General features: G+C 35.6%; 1 protein-coding gene across 1 annotated transcript in view; it reads left to right on the top strand.

Moving 5' to 3' along the window:
- EPHA6 (EPH receptor A6) overlaps positions 1 to 22,869 on the top strand; it is an 867,771-nt gene extending 844,902 nt beyond the window's left edge. Inside the window, exons 17-20 of the mRNA XM_049628043.1 lie at positions 9,721 to 9,914; positions 12,258 to 12,329; positions 21,368 to 21,517; positions 22,470 to 22,869. Coding sequence (XP_049484000.1) covers positions 9,721 to 9,914; positions 12,258 to 12,329; positions 21,368 to 21,517; positions 22,470 to 22,584 — 531 coding nt within the window. The 3' untranslated portion in view covers positions 22,585 to 22,869. The remainder of the gene's footprint in view (positions 1 to 9,720; positions 9,915 to 12,257; positions 12,330 to 21,367; positions 21,518 to 22,469) is intronic.
- Positions 22,870 to 25,053: the final 2,184 nt, after the last annotated feature.

Genomic DNA, 25,053 nt, shown 5'->3' on the forward strand with positions numbered 1-25,053 from the left:
CTCAATCTCATGAACTGTGAGGTGGTGACCTGAGCTGAAATCAAGTTGGACACCCAACTGACTGAGCCACCAAGTTGCCCCCAAGCTATGCTGTGCAAGTCTAATTTTCAAAGAAATCTCTATACCACAGAAGTTCTACGTAACGAAATCAAAGTATCTTTAATTATGTATGCCACTCTGTCATACAAGAAGTGTTTTCATTGTTTTCTGTTAACAAAAGAATGCAGATTGACTCACTGTTGTTTGGAATTATAAATCTTTTCTGCAGTGTTCTGGGTTTTGATATTAAAAATTTATGAAATGTACCATTTTTATAACATTTCTTGAAAATATATACAGCAGTAGCTTAAAATCAAATTCTAATGATGGACAAATTTAGCCTACTAGCAGAAACGTGTCACAGGTACATTGAAGGTGCACAGCTCCTTACTGTTTTCTAGCTTTTTTTTATGATACTGCTGGATAATTTTTATGTTATTTTCATTCAAGTTCAAAATAATTGTTGTTTATTATACAGTGGAAGTACAATGTAATGCTAGGAGCTATGCAGGTTCCAAAGATGACACCAAGGGCACTGCAGTTCTCCCAACACTTACACTGTGTAATGTGCTTAACAGAAGAAAATGGAAGCAAAACATGAACAGCAGGAAACAAATAACCAAATCCCCACAGAGCTAATATGTAGGGAGGAGAACTAATGCCACAGAAATGAGAGGCGACTTGGCTCAAACTAATGATCTGAACACAAGACCAGAGTCTTGGGTCGGGTTTGGTTTTGTTTTTAGTTTTTCCCTTGACATAATGCCGTAAAAAAAAAAAAAAAAAAAAAAGTCTCCTTGAAGCAATTTGAAACCCTAATGTCTCCTGGGTATGGTATCATTTAGGCATATGCTACTAAGCTAGTTCAGTTTCCCAAAAAGATAACCAGTATCAGGGATCATCTCATTTGAAAGCTTACAAGGAAACATAATGCTGTCTCAGTGTTTCTGTGGGGTTTTGTTCCCTTCAGTTTTCAAACGTTTTTATGTAATAATGAGTTTTGCTTTAGATTGCTTTCAGAAACTTACCTGAAGAAACAAAATTGGAGTTTATCTTCAGGGTTTTCCTTTTATAGGTGATATGGTTGAAAAGAACCTTTTGAGCTTGTCTGAATTGATTCCTTTTTTTCAAAATTTATGAAGGAAGAAAATAACCTTTTACCATATTTCTTGTTTGTCCTCATAATTCTATAACCTTTTCAATTATAAATCAGTGTTTCAGCCAAGAATGGTGGATGTGTAGAATCCACTTACCTAGAAATGCAGTATGGTTTTATGAGTAGGAGAGTCCAGTCATTTCCAATTTTTGTCTCTGATTAGATTTTCCAAACTCTTCTTTATTACGTAATGGTTCTTGTGTAATGATCTGTGGAAGATACAGGAAATTGCTAAAGGCCCATTCCCATTATTTCAACTTTTCCATATTACCGAGGGAATTTTTGCATTTCTTTGAATATGTACTCTACCAAGGCAATTGTCAAAATGGCCTTCCTTTTCTCAATTTTTCAATAATTCCTTCTATTGGTACATAGAAAATAGCAACATTTTAATTAAATTCATACTAATTACACTGGCATAATGCATGTCTGCTACAGAGGCAAGAGTAATAGGGGATATTATGAAAGGCAATTAATCACCATTGTAAATAATTCAAAGGTAAAGTTCTAAGTAGAGGAAACCAATAACTAATATACTACTACCTCGGTGTAATTTCCAAGGGAACCTTTTTTAACCAAACAACCACAAAGCTGAAGAATGTATACATGCCAGTAATGTTTTCATAAAAAATTAATTATACCTTCAATATATTTATATATGGAAATATATTTACAATCTTTAGCTCTTACAAATTTTGTTCCATCTTTTGCTGTCTTTGGAGCATTTACAAAGAGGACATTTTAAAATCTCCCTTTTCTTTGTACTCATAAACTAGTTTTCCATAGCTTCTCAGTCTTAGTTTATCAGGACAGACTCTGGCCCTGTCCAGATTTTTGTCTCCCTGCATTTGCATTTGGAATTCTGTGGGAAACAGACCATTCAATGAAGGCCAAATCTAGACATAGAGGTTACAAAAACTCAAGATGCAGAGATGTTACCAAAGGTCCTGCAGATTAAGACTGCAATTTCAGTGACTCTAGAAACAGCTTTTTGAGCTAAAAGGTACTCTTGCAAGTACTAAATCCAGTTCTCTTCTCTTCCTTAATGAGGAGACAGAGACTTGCCCAACTACTGAGTTTGTTAGTGACAGTTTCGGACTTTGATGCAGTACAAGTGACACCTTCACTAATGCTCTTTCCATGACTTACTCACTGAAGCAGTGTTACATATAAAGTGTTAGTTATCTGTCTTAACAAGCATGACTTTCTACTGTTAGGGGTAAAAGCTTTTCCAGATGACAAGTCTTACTATCAACAACCTTTCACCTTGCAAAGTCGTACGGTTCATACCGTTCCCCATTTTGTCCACTCATTCAACAGTCCAAAAGGTGGTAACCTACTGAGGACAAACACTCTATGCATTTTATATGTCCTTGACATTCTATGGTGAGTTCCAAAAAGTGAGATTTGAGAACTGCCTTAAGTGTAGACTTTTAAGAAACTTTTCATCTTGAAGTTAAAACGAGGAAATCTTCAGTTTCCACGCCCTAATGATCTACAAATTACAAATGAGCCTCTGAAAAAAAATTGTTTCTGCCTGTACCTTATTCATTCCCCACACTATCCCCCTTTTTTCTTACTGTACCCTGAATTTAATTTGGGTCTTGACTGCCTTTCACTGAATTTTAAATCCTAGATGTTGAAAAATATTGAATAACAAAATAAGTATAAGATTATAAATGTTATTTACTTATGACCACTTCTTTCCTTCTTTTTTTTTTCTCTCCCATGTAGATCCAACCTTTATATTGCATATTAGGAAAATAGATTACCAGTGTTTTCAGTATTATTGTATTACAAGTTCAAATATCCTAATATGTATAAGTAATCATTATCACAAAAAGTGAGTGTATACTGGGACCCTTTGCTTCACCTTCCCCCTTTTACCTGAAATTATAGGTTTTCCACAAAGCGATGATGAATATTTAGAGGGAAGATAAAAATAAAATCACTTCACATTCCATTTACTAGTATACATTTCAGTAGACTAAAATTTTGAGACAGTTTCTTTTAAAAGAAAGTATGAATAACTAAATTCAGTGTGCTTCTTTTTGGAGATACTCAGCAGTTTTATAACACAAAATGTGATTCCCTGCATAGCCCGAGCGGTCCTTGTTCAATGGTATCGTTCAGGGATGTCTCAGCATCTTCATATTGACTGTCTACTTCTTGTTTGCCTGGTTTAATAAAAGGTGCACCTTCTCCTGCTTTGATTCAGAAACTGTCAACACAATTGGAAAACTCATCAGATTCAGCAAGAACAGAACAGTCTGCTACGTGCCCCAACTGAGCCTTATGTTGATTCTAGGCTGCTAAAAATTGCAGTGTCGATGACAAGGAACCAGTACGGTCTGTTTAGAATAACCAGCCAGGTTTTAGATAATAAATTCTGACAGAATCTAATTCCTTCTACCTCTGCATGGAAATTATTACTGCAGTCATTTTCATATTTTTTCACTTTATTTTAATTTTCTTCTTGCATTTTTAAATAAGGGTTTAACCTTGTATAATTCTTCTCCACAGGATGACAGCCTACAACTATCATAAACCAAACTGTTACAAAATTCTTTCTAGTTAATCATCACCCCTTCATATCCTAAAACAACAAACCTCAATTAGTCTTTTAGACAAAGTACCCCATATGCTTCTGCTTCCTTGTCAGTCCTTAACTAAGGAATCAGAAAACACCTATAAAACAAAACTACTCACAAAAGACATGTTTATGAAGATAAAGGTTAATATAGGTTTTCTCAAGCTGCCCATAAAATAGTTTTCATAGATCACATATGTGACCATTGAAACTATTTTTTGACTTGACAAGGCATTGTGCTGGATGCTGGAAACCTATGGGAAAAAGAAACAGTTGCTGCTCTTGAGGGGCTCAGCTCGTCCAGCTGAAAGAGCACAAGTGTTTTGTGGTGGCCAGAGCAAAAATCTGGACACAGCCAAATGTGGGGACTGGGAGCCAGGCTCCTGCAGAATTTCAGATATGGGAGGATGGGATCACAGCCCCACAGTCAAGAATGCTTTGCATGGGCTGTGGGAGATGATTGGAGAAGGGAATGAAAGGCAAGGAGACCAGTTAGGAGGCTGTTATCAAAATGGGGAGTAAATCATTGGGAGAATTTAAAATGGAGCAGATTTGGAATACATGAAGGTAGTAGAATCAGAACAACTTAAGTTACTTTTGAGTATCAAGGCAGAGAGAGAGATCCACATGACTCCTTGATCTCTGCTTTGAGTCATGAGAAGAACGGCGGTACCCTTTGCAAAGGACAGGAATTCCAGAGGAGGAATGGGATAGGTTTTGTACAAAATAAATCTAAGATATCTGTATGACAGCCTCATGAAGTTCTATGTCATGTAGGCGATAGATCTGAAACCCAGCAGAGATAGCCAAGCATGCGCTGTGACTGTGGCAGGCACACGCACATAGGTGAGAGTGAAGCCTGGAGGGCGCAAGAGCGTGAGAGAGACTCAGGGCCTAATTCTGGCGGAATAAGTCAGGGATGTGGCTCAAGGCTCAGCACAGATGTTCTCAACCACTACCGTGATTCAGAGGCTATCAAGATGATCTTATCAGTCCGTTTTTCAGGGGATTATTAGCTATGCAATAACAACCCAATCTATTTATCAGCTTGAGCTTCGGTTTTCTTACCTATAAAATATGCATAACCATATTCACATAATAAGGTAATTTGAGACCTAAATAGAGACTAAATAAAGTGAGCTATGTTAAAACACCTAGTCCAGAGCTTGGCAGGTAATAAGCTCACAGAGGTATATATGTTACTTGAATCTGAAACCAGAAAGCTCATAGGAAATTGAGCACAGCATCACCCAGCCCCCAAATTCTTTCTTCTCCTGTGCCCTGTCTTTACCAGTTGACCAAGTTCAAAAACCTGTCCTGCCATATCTAATCTTAACCCTATCATGTGTTCTTGTCAAATCAGTCCACTTTTGTACACCAAGGCCATGGCCTCCGCTAAGGCCATCCTGATCTCTAGCCTGGATCCCTACAAGCCTCCTTCCTGGCCTCCCACCCCTCCCCATCCCAGGTGCACTCTCCACACTGCAGCCAGAGCGAGCTTTCCAAAGGCAAATCTGGTGTCATTTACTTGCTAAAACCCTAAACCCTTTGCAAAAAAGTCATTTGTAGCATACAAAATCATTCATGATCCCAAGAAATATAATTTTACATAACCTTCCAGCCTCAAATCTTACCATTCCTCTCTTTGAAGATTCTAGTCTAGATGCAGGAATCTACTTTCATTCCCTGATCAGGTCACATCTCCCTCCCTTCAGCCTGACCAGTTGACCCTGCTACCTTCTCCATTTCCTGTAAGATCCAGCTCACCTCCTCTGAGAAGCCTTCCCAAGACTGGGTTAGGCACTCCTTCCACATGCTCCCGTAACTCCCTGTTCTACTGGCATTTACTGTATTCAAACTCCCCAGTCTTCTTCACCAGAATATGTGTTTCCAAAAGACAGAGGTATTTCTTACTTATTTGTTAACTCTTATATATAGTGTACATAGTATATATATATATATATATATATATATATATATATAGTGTGTGTGTGTGTGTGTGTATATATATATATATATATATATATATCTTTGGATGAATACATTTAAAAAGCTATTAGAAAGATGTTGCTGTCTGTTAACCATTTGTGGATCATATTGCTTAATCTTTCTTTGGCTCCCTCAAAGCCAGAATTTTTAGGTGTGCAATCTTAGGCAAGTTAAATCTATGTTTACATTCCTTATCTATAAGGTAGGGATAACGATAGTACCTACCTCATAGGGTTATTGTGAGGATTAAAAGAGTTGATACGTGTAAATCATTTAGAACTGGTACCTGGAAGTATCCAAGGGCTCTCATTAAGTGTTAGATGTTATTGTCACTGTTGTTATTCTTGTTATTACTATTATCCTATAAGGAACCTTCATGTTTGACACCTGACATGAACCAGGGCTCAACACATTTCACAAGGTCACGAGTTAAATGACTGAGGAAACTTAAAAGTCAGAGGTCAGCAAGAAGAAAAGTCATGAGTACCCCGATCCTTCCACTGTCCCCACAGAAAAGCATGCTAGGGCCAGACACAGTACTGAATTCATTACGGGTAAAAGTTCTAGATGAGGGACCACACTCTCTTGTCACTCTCTCCTTTTATAGAACAATTATGAGAGCAATTCTGTCAGAAGAGAATATGAAAGCCTGCTTGGCACCAATCATTGTGGCATTGGGTGTTAACTGTTTATGAGAGTTGTCTAGGAGAGTGACCTTGAGGTCACTGGGAGTGGCCTCCAGACAGGAGGAAGAAGCCACCAGTCTTACAGAAAGTTGAGTTTGAGTCCAGTCCTTCTCTCCTGGAGAAGAGCAAGCCCCAGTGTCACCAGTTTTTGTCCAAGCAAGCCAGAGTGAGATCATGAGATCATTTTGGAGAATGCTGCGTGATGCACCAATTTTTTAGTAATACTTCCTTCAGAGGGGACTTGAAATGCTGTCATGCTTGTACCATGAATCCATCTTGGGTAGCTTGAAACTTTGGGTTTTCTAAGAATCTGCTATTCTACCAAAACAAATCCAAAATTTTCTTCTAATAGCGTTGGTTTTGTTCAATAACATTTATTTATGTGTCAAGCACCATACTGAATGATGAGAATATAAAATCTACAGACATAATTCCTGCTTTCAGGTATGAATAGCCTTAGAGGAAAAGCAGATGAATGGTTACAATACAATGTAATAGAAGCAATAACAGAAATGTGTACAAGACTCAGAAGCATTCAGAAATGACTCTGTTCAGCCTGAGATAACATTTTGCAAACTATGAAGTAAATATGTGTTTGATTTACCCAGAATATAAAATTCAGGATCCAGATAAAAACATCGAAGTCCAATTGCCAAGTGCCATGACAAAAGGTAACATGGCAATCACTCCTAAAATTGTGTTAGTTGATATAAAATTGGAACGGAAGATGTTATCATGAGAACTGAAAAACATTTCTGAGGAATGGTCAGAGGAAAAGTTTGAAAGCTAAAGGAACTAGATTTAAATGCTAACTCTGCCATCTATGCTGTGTGGATTTAGGCAATTTTCCTAACCTCTCTGAGTCTAAATTTTTTCACTTAAGAATAGGGATAATATGGGGAACCTGGCTGGCTTAGTCAGAAGAGTGTGCAACTCTTGATCTCAGGGTCCTGAGTTTGAGCCCACATTTGGGTGTAGAAATGACTTAAATAAATAAGACTTTTTTTAAATAAATAAATAAATAAATAAGAATAGAGATAATAACTACCATACTGAGTTATTTTAACCAGTCAATGAACATGCAAATCACCTAACACATGATGAATACTGAGTAAAAGCAGCTAATTTTTTTTTTCTTCAAAGTGTGGCCTCAATTGTCATCTATTTTATTCTATGCACTTATAATTAGGTAACTGTGGTCAATCAACTAGAGAGCTCTCCTAGGGTAGGATTTTAAAGTCTTTTTATAATGGAATTCTATCCTATTTTTCTTTTTTTTTAGTATTATTATTATTTTTTTTATTCTCAAGTTAGTTAGCGTACAGTGTAGTCTTGGCTTCAGGAGTAGAATCCAGTGATGCATCTCTTACATATGACACCAAGTGCTCATCCCAAAAAGTGCCCTCCTTAATTCCTGTCACCCTTTTAACCCTTAATCCATTCATCAGTTGATGGACATTTGGTCTCTCCTTAATTTGGCTATTGTTGATAGCACTGCTATAAACATGGGAGTGTGTGTGCCCCTTCAAAGCAGCATTTTTGTATCCTTTTCTATACTATTTTTCTTAGTTACTTTTCAAAACTATCTACAGTAGTTTTGATATACTAAAAAGTGTTGTAAAATATCTTAAAATCCAAGCCTATTCAGTAGCAAAAATAATCAGAAAACAGGTAAAAAAAAAATCCTGTTCAATAATGAGATAAAATGAATTAAAAAAATGCTATTGTCCTGATGGGTTAAAGTGTTCTGGTCACAAAGATGTTCTGGTCACTGATGGGGTTGTGAGAAATCCCCTATTACAAAAAAGCTAAAGCTTAGCAGCTAAGAGGTTCTGGAAGGCATATTATTGCTCCTTTTTTTACAAACTGCCTCTAGCATAAATTATGGATATTTCAGGGTCCTGTCAAATAGTGGCCATTAAAAAAGAAATTAAGAAAGAAAGCATGTAGATACTGCTACAGTAAAGAGAGGTCTCCTGTTAGCAATATTAGCACTTGCATTTTTGTATTTCTATTGTTGATGAGGGGCAGGGATGAGGTTGAATTGTGCCTGTCTTTAACTATCAGTCTGTTCCTCAGTTTCCCACCTCAAAAATGGGGAATGAACCCTTTTATTTGTCTTTCTCCCAGAGAGGATATAAGAATAAAGGGTCACATGAATCCTTTGAGCACTTCACACACAAAAAATAAATAAATAAATAAGCTGTATAAATTCAGAGTCAATTATATCATATTACTAGGAAATTCTCAGGTGGGCTGTATATGAAGTAGATGATAATCCTGCTTTATCTTCTGTGTGATTTCCTAAGTAAAACAAAACAAAACAAACAAAAAAACTTACTATCATCATTTGTTACTCTTAACTTTGACTTCTCGTAAGATTCCTTTCACTAGAGCCACACTGTCCTGTACAGTAGCCATTAGCCACATATGGCTATTTAAATTTAAATTTTAACTAATTAAAATGAACTAAAATACAAAATTCAGTTCCTCAGTCTTATTAGCCACATTTCAAGCACTCAACAGGTACACGTGACTACTTGCTGTCATGTTGGACAGAGAGAACATTTCTGTCTTCACAGAAAGTTTAATTGGACAGCGCTGGCCCCAAGGATACTCAGGCTGAATGACCCTAATGCTCTGTGGCCTTAAGGTAACCACTGATAGCATTTCAAGGATTGAATGACCCTAGAAGTTCTGAGAGGACTTCATAATCACATCAGTGTCAGACTAAGGGAAAGCCAGAAGTAAGCAAAGAGAAATTAAATAGGCAATAAAGAAGAAAGAAGGAATGATAGCCAGCAAAAGAATACACACTGACATTATTATAAAAGGATAAAAAATGACTCAGAAGTTCAGTGCTTCAGCAGAGGTATAATTTTACTTAAAACATTTGCCACAGGTGGTTTGCACAAAATGCATCAATCCAATGCTAACTTTCTGATGTCCTAATTGGGTTTTCAGACATTCCAGCTAAATCACACAGGAACTATTTCTTGAAATTGTGATGAAGCTTAACCTCCCTTCTGAATACCTCATGTTTAAAAACATTTTCCTCAAAGAGGTGTCAGCAGATATTAATGTAGATACTTGCAACTTGTGTATTTATCTTTGTTTGGGCTGCTTGTACTCACAAGTAATTTTCATGTTTACCAAAATTTTGGCCTCTAATTCCTATATAAAACAGAATTATAATTTAGCATATATTGTGTTATTTGTTCCAAAAAGTAAGAGACTAACCTATGTATGTTTGCATTTAGGTCATTCTGTCCATTGAAGAAGGCTATAGACTTCCGGCTCCCATGGGCTGTCCAGCATCTCTACACCAGCTAATGCTCCATTGCTGGCAGAAGGAGAGAAACCACAGACCAAAATTTACTGACATTGTCAGCTTCCTTGACAAACTGATCCGCAATCCCAGTGCCCTTCACACCCTGGTGGAGGACATCCTTGTGTAAGATGCATCATGTCAATTTTTCCCCCTCAACAATCATTTCTTTCAGGCTATAGACAAGACTAACAGGTAGAGAGGAGAAAGTTTACTGTAATAACTGTCTAGTTGTCAACCTTTTAGAATATTTTATACAAACCATATTTTGTTTATCAGCTGAAAAAATAATTTATTAACATTGATAAATGGATTTTTTTTAAAGAAAACAGGTACTCCTTTTGTTCTCTCCATATCTAATCTTTCTGAATTACTATATATATATATATGTACATATATATATACACATAAAATATATGTATATATATGTATGTGTATACATATATATATATATATATATATATATACACATACATACATATATATATTTTTTTCTTGTTTTTAACCTGTGGGCATCTTTGGTATTTGTATATCTTTTTTTTTATGTACCTATCCTTCCTTGCCTCTGCAAGTAGTATTGGTATATATTTGCAGCCTCTTTAATTTTCTTGTCCATTCTATGTTCTGTCCCTCTATTTGAAATGGCAAGCAAGACAGGGGCAATTTGTGAATCAGCCAGGAGTGAGGATGTTTCCTGCTGATACGATCACACCCAGCTATTGTTACTTTCCATTCCTAAAACCAGAAAAAGACAAATGACAAGACAAGAAAATGAAGGCGCTCATACACCATTTTGTAAAAGTCAGTAGAGTTGAGAAGATCTACTCCTCTCTCTCTAAAAATCAGTTATAAGAAGGGGGGAGTGTAGAAGAAAAGAAACACTACTATCTATGTCTGAAAAGATTACATTTAAAATATTTTCAGACTGAGAATATATGTCTTTATTTAGCCAAATAGGACTTAGAAATACCCAAAGTATTTCCTAAGCTCACTTTCCTAACTCAGGGGACAGCCAACAGGATATACAGATGTTCAACTTTAGGTCATAGGTTCAAGTCGGTGCAGGTTTTAGTAATAAGGCCAAAGGCTCTTCAAGGACTACTTAAAGCAGGCCTCAGTTCACTGCGGAGCACACAAGAGTTCACCTCTAAATCACTAATTGGCAGCCTCAGCAAAGTGAAGCCAAGCATGAAATAGCTAGAGATTAAACTATTACTCTAGCCCATCTTCCCTAAAGCAGTCCAACAGAGGAAGCTTAAAGGGCGGCAGGGGGAGGGGAACGATTTAGGATTTTATCATGAAAGGGCAGTTATTGAAGGATTTTAAGCAAGAGAATGGCATGATCACATTTACATTTCTGCAAGATCACTCCAGAGCTGATTTAGACTGAGTGCAAAACAAGAAACAAGACTGGAAACAGAGACAGATGCTTATAGAAACTCAAGATAGAAAAGATTAGGGCCTGACTCATGAAATGGGAAAAAGTTTGGGGTCAGGAGATAAGAGAATGGATTTATTATCAGGCAAGGAAAAAAATGTGTCTTGGTCGCCGATTGAATATGGAGGGAGGAGAGAAAAGAATCAAGAATTTTGTCAGTTACTTTCTTAGACAAGCTGGCTGATATAATATTACCACTAAGAGAAAGAGAAAGAAGGATAAGGTTCTAGAATAGAAATGAGACCATTTCAAGTAAGCTGAATTGAAGGTGCCTGTGGGGTGTGTGGGTGGAGATGTCCAATAGGCAGTTACATGTGTAGGTTGAACCTCAGGTGGAAAGATCTGAGCTGAAGATTTGAAGATCATCAACATAGAGACTATAGCTGAAGATTCATGAATATTAAGATGACCCATGGAGACTATAAAGTATGCAAATTAACACAGGGAAAGAGCACAACACCAAGATTTAAGAAATAAGATGAAGGAGAGTACCCAGAGGAGACTGAGAAAGAAGAACCGGACAGGTAATAATGAAAGCAGGGAAAGAGCAGTGTCATAGGAGCTAAAAAAAAAAAAAAAAAAAAAAAAAAAAAAAAAAAAAAAAAAAAAGGGGAGAGTTTTCAAGGAGTGTAATGCCCCAAGTCTTCACAAAGCTTCAGTAAGATAAAAAGTGACGTGGGCCCATTGAATTTAGCAACAGAGTAGTCAGGTATTTATGCACAGCCTTAGCGAGAGTATTTGAATAAAGTTGTGTGAGACAGACTGCAATGGAGCAGAAGTAAATATGAGGTCAGAGAGAAGAGCAATACAAAGCACTAAGAAGCCTGTCTCTGAAGAGAAAGAGAAGTAGTTAGAGAAAATATTTCTTGGTTTTTGTTTTTATATGTCTTATTGAAGAGATGGGTATGCATTGACATGGAAGAGAAAGAGCTAACAGAAAGAGATCATGCAGTGAGTGTGCATTAATGGAAAAGAACTTTGGTTATCTATAAACTGAACTCATTTAATCTGAGCCTTTCATTGTGGTATAGGGTTAATGGACCCCACAGCCAGTGCCCATCAACAGAGCTCTCTAACTGTTCTATGGCTGTAGAAGCAGGCAGGTAAGAACCTTCTTTTTGAAGAAAAGTAGATAAAACCATTTCTTTCCTGCTTTTTCAAGATTATGAATGTTTATCATACTTGGAAAATAATGATGAAGACTCTAAGATGAGAAATATGCCAAAAAGTCAAAATGATCCTGAGGTAAAGTCAACATGAGGGCTTGTGTCTTAAGGCCAGAAATTTATGGTTTGATGTTATATGCGGTGTCCTGTGGACAGGCCAGCAAATGGCAAGTCTCTGATGGCACCACCACACATGGGCAAGAGTTGCATACTTTATATAAAGTTGGCAGTTTCATTTGATGACTGATTTGCTGTCCTTGTTTCTGATAAAGATATATGGGCTAGTGTTTTCTGCTGTTAATGTACTTTTGTTTGAGGGGCACCTGGGTGGCTCAGTTGGTTAACTGTCCGACTTCGACTCAGGTCATGATCTCACAGTTCATGGGTTTGAGCCCCACCTCGGGCTGGGAACCTGGAGCCTGCTTCAGACTCTGTGTGTCCCTCTCTCTCTCTCTGCCCCTCCCTTGTTTGTGCACTCTGTGTCTCTCTCTTTCCCTCTCAAAAATAAATAAGCCTTTTAAAAAATTAAAAAATATATTTTTTTGTTTGAGAAACAAAAGGAACCAGAGTTCTAAGGGTACTAGGCCTAACCATTATCACCATTCTTATTTTCACAGCAGCCTGAGAGGGTTACCCTTATCTACCCCTTCACCTCCAATGCCACCTACCCACCCTGTCCCTGATCCCAGAGAACTGGGACTGTTTAAGGGCAAGAGATGTGGTATGAAGGATAGCACGTTAGCTGAAGAATGTGTGGTTTCTTTTATGAACTGCCCCATCTACCCCCCAAGTCCCAAAGCCCAGTCATCTGTCTCCAAGTGATGTTGGTTTAAAGAAACATGACAGAGAATAGAATTTCAGTCTTTCCTCCCATTTATCTTTCAAACAGGCAAAGGAGTTTAAGTGTATAATCCACGGCAACTCTGATTAAACCCTCCTGTACTCTTATTAAACATCAAGTATTCCCAGACTCCCAGGTTTCTCCCACACTTCTACACTGACATAACTCTCTCATCCACTAAGGTCCCTATGGTTTTTATTCTAGTCTAATTGCTTTTTTCTCAAGAATTCACCTGAGAAGCTTTTATCCTTTCTTTTGACAGAATAGTAAGAGGAGAAGAAATTAAAGGCAACAAAAGGGATGAGGAAAGCTGTGAAACCCACAGCTCAATAATTTTATACTAGCATATCAGAAATTTTATAAATCTTGTATCGGCAGTTTTTCAACAGACAGAACACCCAATAGAAAAAATGTTGGTCGAGAAAGCTTTCATTGGAGCAGCTCTTCTAAATAATGCTGATATTCTCATGCCTGGCACGCTCCCATGGGTATATGCAGAGCTCTATAATTCTGAGCATTCTTACTTTCTGTCCTACTCAAGTATGTGGATATATAAGTGAGCATAGCAATATTATAAGTATAACTTTAAATCCAATTGATTTTAAAAAAATAATTTGTAAAAAGTACCTTATAATGTAGGCATTCATCCTTTCATAAATGTGAATTTCACACTACCTTTACTTTTATTCATTCTACAATGTTGCCTTATAACCTCCTTTTGAAGAAGTATTTGTAGCTGTCACATGGTGCACAGCCCCTGGGAGAAGAGGCTCACTTCGAGGCCAAGGCTATATGGAGAATGGCATCAGGAGCAGTTCCTGGCCATGACCTTTGAAACACCTCTTGCTCCCTTTCCCCTGACCCTCATAATAAATGCTATAGCTACTCTCAACCCCAGGTCAAGCATACTCCCATGAGGCCGGGGTTACATGTGAGGTCCAGTGGTTTAATAGTATAAAGTGAACTGATGACTATATGGGTGCCCCTTCAACCAGCCCAACCTTCCCCCACCACACCCACATTATTCTACACATTCATTCTCCAACCTCTTCAGCTCTCACCGCTGATTCCTCCATTCACTCAGCATACTGAGTGCACTAGGCTGAAGTCAGCTGGCCAGTGCCTTTTTGGACAGTGCTACCATATGATGGGAGAATAACACTTTCCTCCAGTCCCTGCTCTAGATCCCCAGCACTAACAAAGAATTTTACACATTATGAGCTCTTTTGACAACATCAGGTGAAAAGGTGGCATTCAGGGATGGGCAGCTGTTGACCCAATGGGCCAGTCCATGATAGTCACTTGCCTCAGAAATCATGTTCTGCCAAGTTCAAGACACTTAGAAATATTCTCACTGCCCACTGGGCCATAGTTAGGGATCTTAGAATATTTTAGCTGTTAGAAACTAGAACCACCACTTTCCTTCCTATTGAACTTTCAAGCACTTGGCTACCTACTTGGCTTCATGATATGTGAGTCATAAAGGTAGGAAAAAGTTCAAACCAGTATCAAAATTGAGAACCTCTGCTTAGAGAACCACAAGTAAACATTACAAGGTTAAATGGTACTACCTCTTCTGTACCATTTATAAAGCACTTGGAATGTTGTCTTCTGAGGGCAATAACTTTCAACAATTTGATATAAAATTTTCCATTCATTTTGAAAAGATCTTCCTCAATGCTGTCTAGGCTTTAGCACTTGCTAAAATCAGTTATCTCTATATACCAAGTCATGGATAAACTTATTTTGTTTAATTTTTTTATAACTAGAATTTTAGTGGTATTTTCCATGACATAAATGACTGGCTCGCCAAAACCAGTGTTGTAATTGATTGATTAGCAAATCTTTGGGGGAAGGAAGACAAAATATTAAATGTTAATCAGGAAGTGTGAACCTTCTACCTGTTAGAAAATCTAAATTTAATTCACATGAACTGTTGGAACAAGCTACTGATAATACTGATATTAATACCAATACTAACACTGATAAAAATCCCAATATATATCATCAATAATAACTATTATCACCATTTGTTGAAAGCCTAGTGTGTGCCAGTTATTGTACTAGGTACTTTTATCTATTAGGTCATTTACTCCTCACTATAATTATCCCCATCCCTCACATAAGGAAATGGAGACTCAAAGAGTATAGCAAGTAATTAGTGGATTGGGTATTTTAACAAGGCCCACCAAATGCAAAGCCCTTGTTCTTTCCACCACACAGTATGCAATCATGCAAAATGTCAAGATATTTCCCAATATGGCACTGTTTCAGAAATATGAATATAGGAAAAGAGGATACATTTTTTTTTTACATTTCCAAATAGGTTTTCTCAGACTAGTTTCAATAGGACTAATCAGACTTCATAGATGGAGTATATTAAAAGCCCAAAAATAATTTGCAGTGGGGCACAGCCTGTTATTTTATGTTCTACTAAGCCAATACAAAGAGGTAGAGTATATGCCTTCATTCATGGTAATAAGTAGCACGCATACGGTCCATATATCCCCTCAACATCCTCCTACAATGTTCAGCCACTTGAAGTACATTACTTGGAAAAAAAAAGAGTAGTAACTATAACAAAATAGAGAAATGAGGAAAATATGGCAGCAACATAGTTCTAGGATTATATCCTCAGGCATTTTGTAGATTGAATTTTTCCAGTGTTGGCAAATATATGCTTTCCTTCTTTTCCTTGTTATGGTAGACATTACTAATCATCGCAACACTCTTTTCCACTACACCCAAATGCTGCCATAGTATCCTTTTTAAGAACATATTTTGACAACCACTGCCAATGAACTATACTTAGCATGTGATAAGAAATCCATTTCTGCCCCTATATTATTTTATTACAAGAATAGGCTTTCCTTGAGGTTCACTGATCTATCATTCTGGCTGTAGGGACAATGTGCTAGGTGTTTAGAATTATGGGAGATTTTTAAGCAGTATTATTCCTACTCTGTATATTACTCCTAATGTTCAAACACATCTACAATATTGAAATTTTCATTCCTTCCTACTTTCTACCAGGTATCATCCTTATGGGAATTAAACAATCATATCAATTTTTTAAAAAACTTGAAGACACTGAAAATAAAACTTTGATGACAAATAATTCATCCTCCCAATAGAATACTGTGGAGAGTCAGATTGTTTGGAACCATGAGATATCACCCACAAGCATGAAATAGGCAGAAAACATATTGCATGGTTCTATGCATTTGAGATTTTATAGCATTTTGAGTAAAATCATACTTTAAAATTTTAAAAAGAATACCAAAATTCATTTACTAATTTAACTTGTGTTCAAGATTACTATTAGAGCTCATTGGAGAAAGAGCAAGGTTTTCTTTTTCTTTCTTTTTTTTATTTTTTTAATGTTTATTTACTTTTGAGAGTGAGAGAGAGCACAAGCAGGGGAGGGGCAGAGAGAGAGAAGGAGACACAGAATCTGAAGCAGGCTCCAGGCTCTGAACTATCAGCACAGAGCCCGACGCGGGGCTCCAACCCATGAACTTGAGATTATGACCTGAGCCAAAGTCTGATGCTCAACCGACTGAGCCACCCAGGCACCCCTCTTTTTCATCTGATTAAATAAATTCTTCCTTCAGAGTTTAGGTAGATATTTTATGTATTAGAAGATTATTTTATGAATTAACTAAATAGTGTGAAGTGTAATCCCTGAGTTATGAGATCAGAAACTCATGTAAAAACTGTGATATTGAGTAAGTTGAATGCAGCTGCTATGGTTCTAGGTCCCTAACCCTGTGCTACCTCACTCCACCTATAGCTGCCTCTCCCTCCACTCTGAAACCTATAAAGGCAGAAGCAAAAATTTTCACAATACAAGGAACAAGTTAAATAAACAACATGTTCCTTAATAGGTTGACCATTATATCAATGGGCATTTACTCTTCAATTTAAGGGAACTAAATGAAAAGAGATCATTCATCATGAATCAGTCATTATGTAATGGACCAAACTTTTCTATAGAGAATATTTAAGTCTAAATCATCACTTATTTAATAAATTCCTATAATACATTCGGCATTGTGCTATGGTTGACAGCAAATAGAAAGATATGTGAGATATGGTCCCAGCCATCAGGGAATTTTAACTTAACTCTATAAAAAAAATTCTTTTGTCTTATGGATTTTTCCCAAAGAAGTAATTCAACTAAAACAAAAAGATACATGTTGTAAGACTTCATAGTCATCTGTAATAAAATAATGTTGCTAGCCATCTAGGAGTCTAACTTCAGGGAATTAAATTATTAAGCATCAACATATAAAATATTATACACTCCTTTAATGTTTGAATACTATTAAAATATGTAAGATATTAAGAAATGAAATAAAAGCCATATAAAATAGAATGGACCCTACCTGTACAGTTCTGCTAACTATATATAAATGGAGGAGCTAGGGGAAAAAAAAGTTATATTAGAGTAGTAACAAGAGAAAAGCCATTAAGCATGTGATGGCTTCATGTTAAAACAAGACCTTACCTTACAACAGTATATTTCAAAGTATAACCTTTATTAAATCATTTTAATCAATATATTACTATTATATTTGAGTCATAAATATAAAACATGGAAAACTTTTGAGGATAAAAATCTTCTTGCTTTTTACTGGCAGTTTTAATACCTACTGATTAGCTATATGATAACTTTCTAAATTAAAAGACTAGTACTATTGAGAACTCAAAGGGCTCATTAGAGTAAAAACTTATTGGCTCTCTCAGGGCTACTTAATTTTACATATTAGATGTATTACAAGTATGTGTGTGTGTGTATATATATATATACACACACATACATATATATATATATATATATATATATATATATATAATCGAACCTTAAACTGTGTCATTACCTATTCTACCTATATTCCAGCCCTCTCTCTAATCTAAATTGACCATCATTTATACACTTAGAATTTACTAACTTTACCCCTTCCTCATTTTTCTGAGGAAAGTTGTAGACCCTTGACCTTCTGTTCTACAATATGTAGTTTTTTCAATGTGAGCTGCAGATTTTGCTGTAAAGACATTTCTCAGGTGGGCAGCTCCCACTAATCACCAAATAGCAGAAATTTCTATGTGCTCAGCAAATAGCAGACTGAATTTATCATTGTACATGATTGATAAGAAAGGGCATTTATTGTTTATTAGGTAATATTCCAGAGAATTCATGTGAGGGTGATGGTACCCAGCCCTCAAAGGCAGAAAATAGCAGCATTTTTCAACTTCTTTATAAGATAAGGTGAAAGAAAAGTTATTGCACAGTGGATATGAACAATGAGGGGACCCTGACCTTACTAAATCAACTGCCAATGCAGTCGTAGAAAGGCCAAAGAGTAACTAGGTTACTAAAGATGTGTGGAGAGAAAGGGAATTATGGTAGTGAGACATTCTGGGAGCAAATAGTAAATGCTTTTCAACAGAGAAATAGACCATTTAAGTCATTTAGGACACAGAACGTCCTTCCACGACCTTTCTATACTAAGGATATAAAATTAGCAAATTACATTTCCACTCACCAATTACATGAAATTGTGAAATTTCACGAGTTATTCCAGAGTTATCTCAGGAGACTGAAGTGCAAGTCATCAAACTTTGTGCATCAAGAATGGGATAGGAGCATGAAGGGAAAGTCACTGAAGTCCGTTCTTTTAATTTTGTTCAGTCTCAACAAACCTTTGACAGGTAATTAAAAGGTATGGGAGCCACACTGTTTTAAAATAGGACATTCAGTTTTCTAGTGTATGTGGGTTTGTTTATGTTAACAAGCAATAAGGGTACCCTAGTCATTTTGACATTTAAACTTAGTGAACTTCCTACAGCAGTATTTCTTAAACTACGCTTTACAGAAACTGGTGAAATAATTTAGGAAAATAATGCAGAGGCTATTCTTAATGCTCTTATTATTAGTAGATGCTTTGATAGGTTTTCAACCTTTGGACATAACTATTCTTCATTAGGGTCAAATCATGAATCGTTCTGATACTAATTTGAATGAATCATCCCGCAATCAAAATAGCATTGCAATTTATTGTATAAAAGAAGAACATGTAGCTTTTAACAGCCTCCCAAGTTGTAAATACAGCAACAGAAGTGAGTAGTGGTAAAAAGGGTATAGTCACTGTTAAGAATAACCAGACTTAATATGGACCACTTGGTAGTCACAAGATACATGCATATAGCTTATGCAAATTCCAATTGTATATTAAAAGCAAAAGCCCTCTTTTTCCTCATTATTTCTCTTCACCTTCATCTCCACCTTCAACTAGACCCCAGTTTAGAAAAAGGGAAGTCAGTGTAGCAATCAAAGGAAAACCAAAGAAATGAACCCTAGGCCTTTAGTGGGGACTGTGTCCTGAAAAATTCCAAGGGCCACTTTCAGACTTCTCATGAGTTGTTCAGTATGCAATTTGTATGGCCATGCAGAATGTCTCTGACTTTTGTGTACCTAAAGACCCAAGGCCTGGTGATTTAAGGGTAACTTAAAGGATTTTATGGGTAATTTTGATTATTAGAGATTTTTATTTTTTAACTTATGCACTAATCTTAACTCCCATTCTCATATATATTTAACAGAATGATACCAGGGTCATATGGCATGCATACTCCATTCTACAGTGGAGGAATTCTTATTTCATGTGGCTTCATCATATGTGTTCATACACTATCAGTTTCTAGTTAAAGCTGAAATAGTTCAAATATGAAAAACTATTATGATGAAGTATTCCAAATATGAATGTTAAAAACTATGGATCTAGTTAAGTCTCTATGGATTCCATCATTCTTCAATTTTATAAAAAATTAAAAGTGAAGTAAATGAAAGTTGGATTATCCTTCAGTATTCTAATAAAAATAATTCAATGGCTTGCCTCTAATGGGAATATTTTTCATTACTTAGAAAATACTGATTTGACTCAAATACCAAACATAAAAAAAAAGGTTATTGCTTTACTATTTAATATAAACTCTAGACCTAATAATTTTTAAATGATATATTTATTACCCTAGAGGGCTAAAAACTCACTTATTACTATAAAAGCAATTTTACTGCCAGGTATTTTGTAAAACTATATAAAATATTTTTACAGTGTTCATGTATTTCTATAAGGAGAATAATATACTCTATTGCCAGAATCAGTTAAATACACAATTCTTAGTTAATTTTACTATAATTTGTAAGGTTACTTCCATGTTTATTCTATTTTTACCTTACATAAAACTATTATGTGTATTTACATACACATATATGTACATATATACACATACACAAATATGTATGTATGTATTTATGTATGAATACACACACACCTGCTAGCCTTTCCAAAATAATACCTCTGTATTATTTTTATATTAAAACTACAAAAATATCCCCAATTGGAATGCTCTTTGCATTAGATATTAGGAACAAAAATACAGATGTCTATATGACTTACTGTAAAATCCATCAATGCTGGATTCCTTTTGCTTGTGAACCCAACCTTGCATTGATTTTGCTTTGTTTTATACCACAGTAATATCTGTGTTTTGGTCTATCTTACCCTATGCATGGATGCATATGTAAATTTTATTCATGCAAGTGAGCTCTGTAACAGGGGAAATTACTTTTTAATAAATAATAAATATTTGTTGAATGTTTGAGAACAAATAAGTGGAGGACTGATCAGTGAATTCACTGTAAAAAGGAGATGGGACTCTCACAGCAAATGCAAAGGCAAACAGGCATGGATTCAGTGGCAGGTTAGAAAGTGTAAGAGTAAACAGCCTGTGGCTAGTTACTGTCCTTTGGGGATGGATACTGGGCTATTCCTTATGTTTGAAAACACAAATGTATGCAAGAGAAAAAAGTAAATAGCAGTTAGCAAGATGCAGGTCTTCTCACATCAAGTATAAAACCCAATAGTGGCGAAAAGCAGAAAAAGAAAAACTGACAAATGAAAGTGACCAGATAAAAGTGGCTGATTTAAATATGATATAAAATTAGAGATTTTTTTAATGGAGTATGAGAATATTAGTCATAAGAATATTGTAAAAGGAAAAAAAAGTTGTTTTTATTTAATTTTTTCTTTATCTGACTGTTAAATGGATTTTTTTTTTTTTTTTTTAGAATGCCAGAATCTCCTGGTGAAGTTCCCGAATATCCTTTGTTTGTCACAGTTGGTGACTGGCTGGATTCTATAAAGATGGGACAATATAAGAATAACTTCATGGCAGCAGGGTTTACGACTTTTGACCTGATTTCAAGAATGAGCATTGAGTAAGTGGTCCTAGGTTTATTATTATATTCAGATGCTGCACTCGGGAGATTACAAATTCAAATGCAGTATCAGGAACACCATGATTCAACCATTTCCTAAGGGTAGTATGGCATTTCCACATCTTTCCTCACCATTTCTGATTATCATTCCAGTGGAAATTGGACACTACACTGTTAACTATTTTCTGTTGGAAGAATGTGTTTAATTCAAATAGGTATTTTCAAAAATTGTAAATGCTTTCTGAAATACATATGACTCTCATTCACATCCTAGACTTTACGTCAACATAGTTAACCTAGGCAAATTACTTATGACTCACATATACCCCCTATATTATAAATGTTGGACATTTTTCCATTGTCTCAAAAATGATTCTTTGCCTGGATGCAGTAAAAATGTTCAGCATGTGCTTAACAGATAGCCGGTTGGTTGAACTATATGAAATTGCCATTATTTTGAAGTAATAATAGCAATTTCATATTGTTCAACAGAATACAATGGCATTTTATTCATATTATTGGATGACCATAGGGCTCCAATACAGTCCACATTATACATTCTACCCTATATATTATTTTCTAATGCTGTTGAAAAGTTGTGTCATTATCTAAATTGTATACCTTTTAGTTCTATGAAATGTCTGAACCTTACATTGGTACCTGAATTTGAAACATTTCTTTGTACCCTTAAATTTGAGGTTGACTTGATACATTATCTGGTGCCAGGAAGAAGAAGAATGTAACAAACTCCTGATGTTCATTTATATCTTTGTTTAAACTCTCATTTTACTAGTTACACAATTTTTGTTAAATTCATAAGGCAAATCTGACATGGTGCATATCTTCTGTCTCTAAATCTTCATTTCCTAACTTGTCTTTACCAGATCTATGAACCAGATGTTCATATTCTCTCTCCTCTTCCCTCCCCTCTCTCTATCTTTGTCTCTTATAGTGATATTAGAAGAATTGGAGTCATACTCATTGGACACCAGAGACGAATAGTCAGCAGTATCCAAACTTTACGTTTACACATGATGCACATACAAGAGAAAGGATTTCATGTATGAAAGTACTACAAGCACTTGTGTTTTGTGCCTCAGCATTTCTAAAGTGAAAGATATCCTCTCTACTACCCTCTCTTCCGATTCTCCAAACATCACTTCACAAACTGCAGTCTCCTGTTCAGACAATGGGCACACACCTTTTGTTTATGCTTCCAACCCGGATTTTAAAATCACGCCTCATAGCTCCTCTCTGAGTTACCTGCAAATGAAACCCTGGCCCACTGCAGATTACCACTACACAATGGTAAATAACTCAGCATGGATGTGCAACTTTGTACAACAGTATTTGGGAAGTGTTCACAAACTTAACCTAAAGGAATTTTCCCAGGTGTGGCTTCCTTAATGATGGATGTATTTAGAGTTTGATGATACATGAAAAAGAAATAGTTGACCTTTCTTTCATGTTTTGTGATCAGGTAGCTTCCAAACTGACATAAATATGTTTTAGATAATTATATTCAACTCTGTGGATCATATTGTTACTTTATTTTATAATAGTTTAACTGTTAATGCCTGATGTTGTTAGACTTATTTGCAGCAATGACCAATGATTTCATTTGGTGAATTCTTGCCATATGTGACTGCGCTAAGAAGGGGGTTATCAGGGAGGAAGAGGGAGAAACACTCTGTGCTTTTCAATCTTCTAAGGCTGAGTTTGTCTATTCTTTTAAATTGACCTTGTAGTGTCCTACATATTTCGTAATAAGTGGTAGTTTAGAGGCTTTTCCCCTTTAATTTTTACTAACTACATTTCTCTCCTACATTATGAAGCTCACCCCAGAAAGATCAAGAGTGAGTCCAGTGTTCTAAAGGCTTTCATAGAGGAAGCATGAAATAAAACCATGTCTGTTCCCTTGGTTCACCTTCATAAGTTTGCAAAAGCAATTTTCAAAGCATTGATAAAATTAATTATTTTCAGGGGAATTGCTTTGAAAAACAGACCTAAGATTATCACCTTAGATATAATGTAAAGAAGATTAATTTAAACAGAATTTTATGATAGCTGTATGAGGGCCCCAAGAATAAATACATTTGGCTGACAGTCTGATATTGGTGCATTTTGCAAGTTTAAGAACTTTTATATTTTGTTCATGAAAAATAAGTTAGTTACATGAACATGCTGAGCTGTTTTCCGAACCTTTCAAGAGACAAGTATGTCACTGCATGTTCCAAAGGTATGAACAGACCTAAAACATGAGGGTATATAAATTGTGTGTCAAACTGAGTCCATAACATAGTAACATAAAAATGTGAACACAGCTATAGTGTATTGTCATAATCTTCTCAGAGGCTGCAAAAAAGTCAAATACATTTTTCAGTGAATTAAGCTGAGTCAATTTATCAAAATAGTACTGCTTGATGAATAAATTCAATTGTAAAATCGGCTGTTGCCTGAGAAACTGAAAAAAAAAAAAGCCTACTGTGCTAGGTGTGGAAGAGTAGGGAGAATGTGTTAAGACAGAGGAAAAGGGGCATGTTATCTAAAGATGCTGATTTAATAAGTCGGTTTTTCTTTGATTTAAGAGATAAAGGTGCCCAAACCATATTCTCCAATTCCTACCTAAATTACATTTTTTGCTAATAGCAGCTGTCTTGCTATTAAAGGAGACTCACTCTTTCTTTTATTCTTCTTTTAAGATTTGTTGACTGTCCCATTAGACTAGACCCTTCCACATACATTTCTTTTGCTGATTTATCTCCCAATTTTTGCCTACTGCAGCTTAATTTTTTCTCATTTCAAATAAAAATTGTATAGAACTAGAAGGAAGAGTCTTTAAAGTATTCCTTAAAGTATATTAAAAAAAAAAAAGAAAAAAGTGAGAAATTCATCACTTTTTAAGTAAGTGTGTCAGAAATAGCAACATTTTCTACCCATCACTTGCATGGTCATGCATCACTCATACACTATCTGCAGTTTGCTTGATACATTTACACAAATCTGGATACATTTAGAGGAAATATAAAATTTCCATATTTACTGTCTTCAAATATATATTAAATAAGAACAGATGTAAAACAGATTAAATTTATTAATCATATATATTTATTTTTATAATACAACAAAAAAGGTATTTAGAAACATAAGGAATAGAATAATTATGGTCTTCCATAGGACTCTGTCAGCAACATCTGTATACTTTGATGAAATAAATTCTATAAAGTATTTAAACTTCTTTGAGATGGGCATTCAGTACTTGAAAGATTAAAGTTCACTGTTAAGAATTTTTTTCTTAATACAGAGATCTTTTTTCTATATCTGATTTATATTTCTTTTTTTCTTCCCTAACATCTTCCTCTAGTATTATAAAACTACCTTTTCACTTTGTGTCTTACCTCAAATGCTCTTTAAAATTTCTTTAAAATTACATTTATATTCTTCAGAACTGTAAGCATGATAATCTTACGTGTAATTTTGAACCTCATCATGGTCAGAAATGTTGCGTGCACACATGATTGAAATAGGTGTGCATG

The sequence above is a fragment of the Panthera uncia genome, chromosome C2 (genome assembly GCF_023721935.1).
Source record: "Panthera uncia isolate 11264 chromosome C2, Puncia_PCG_1.0, whole genome shotgun sequence".
Classification (NCBI taxonomy): Eukaryota; Metazoa; Chordata; class Mammalia; order Carnivora; family Felidae; genus Panthera; species Panthera uncia.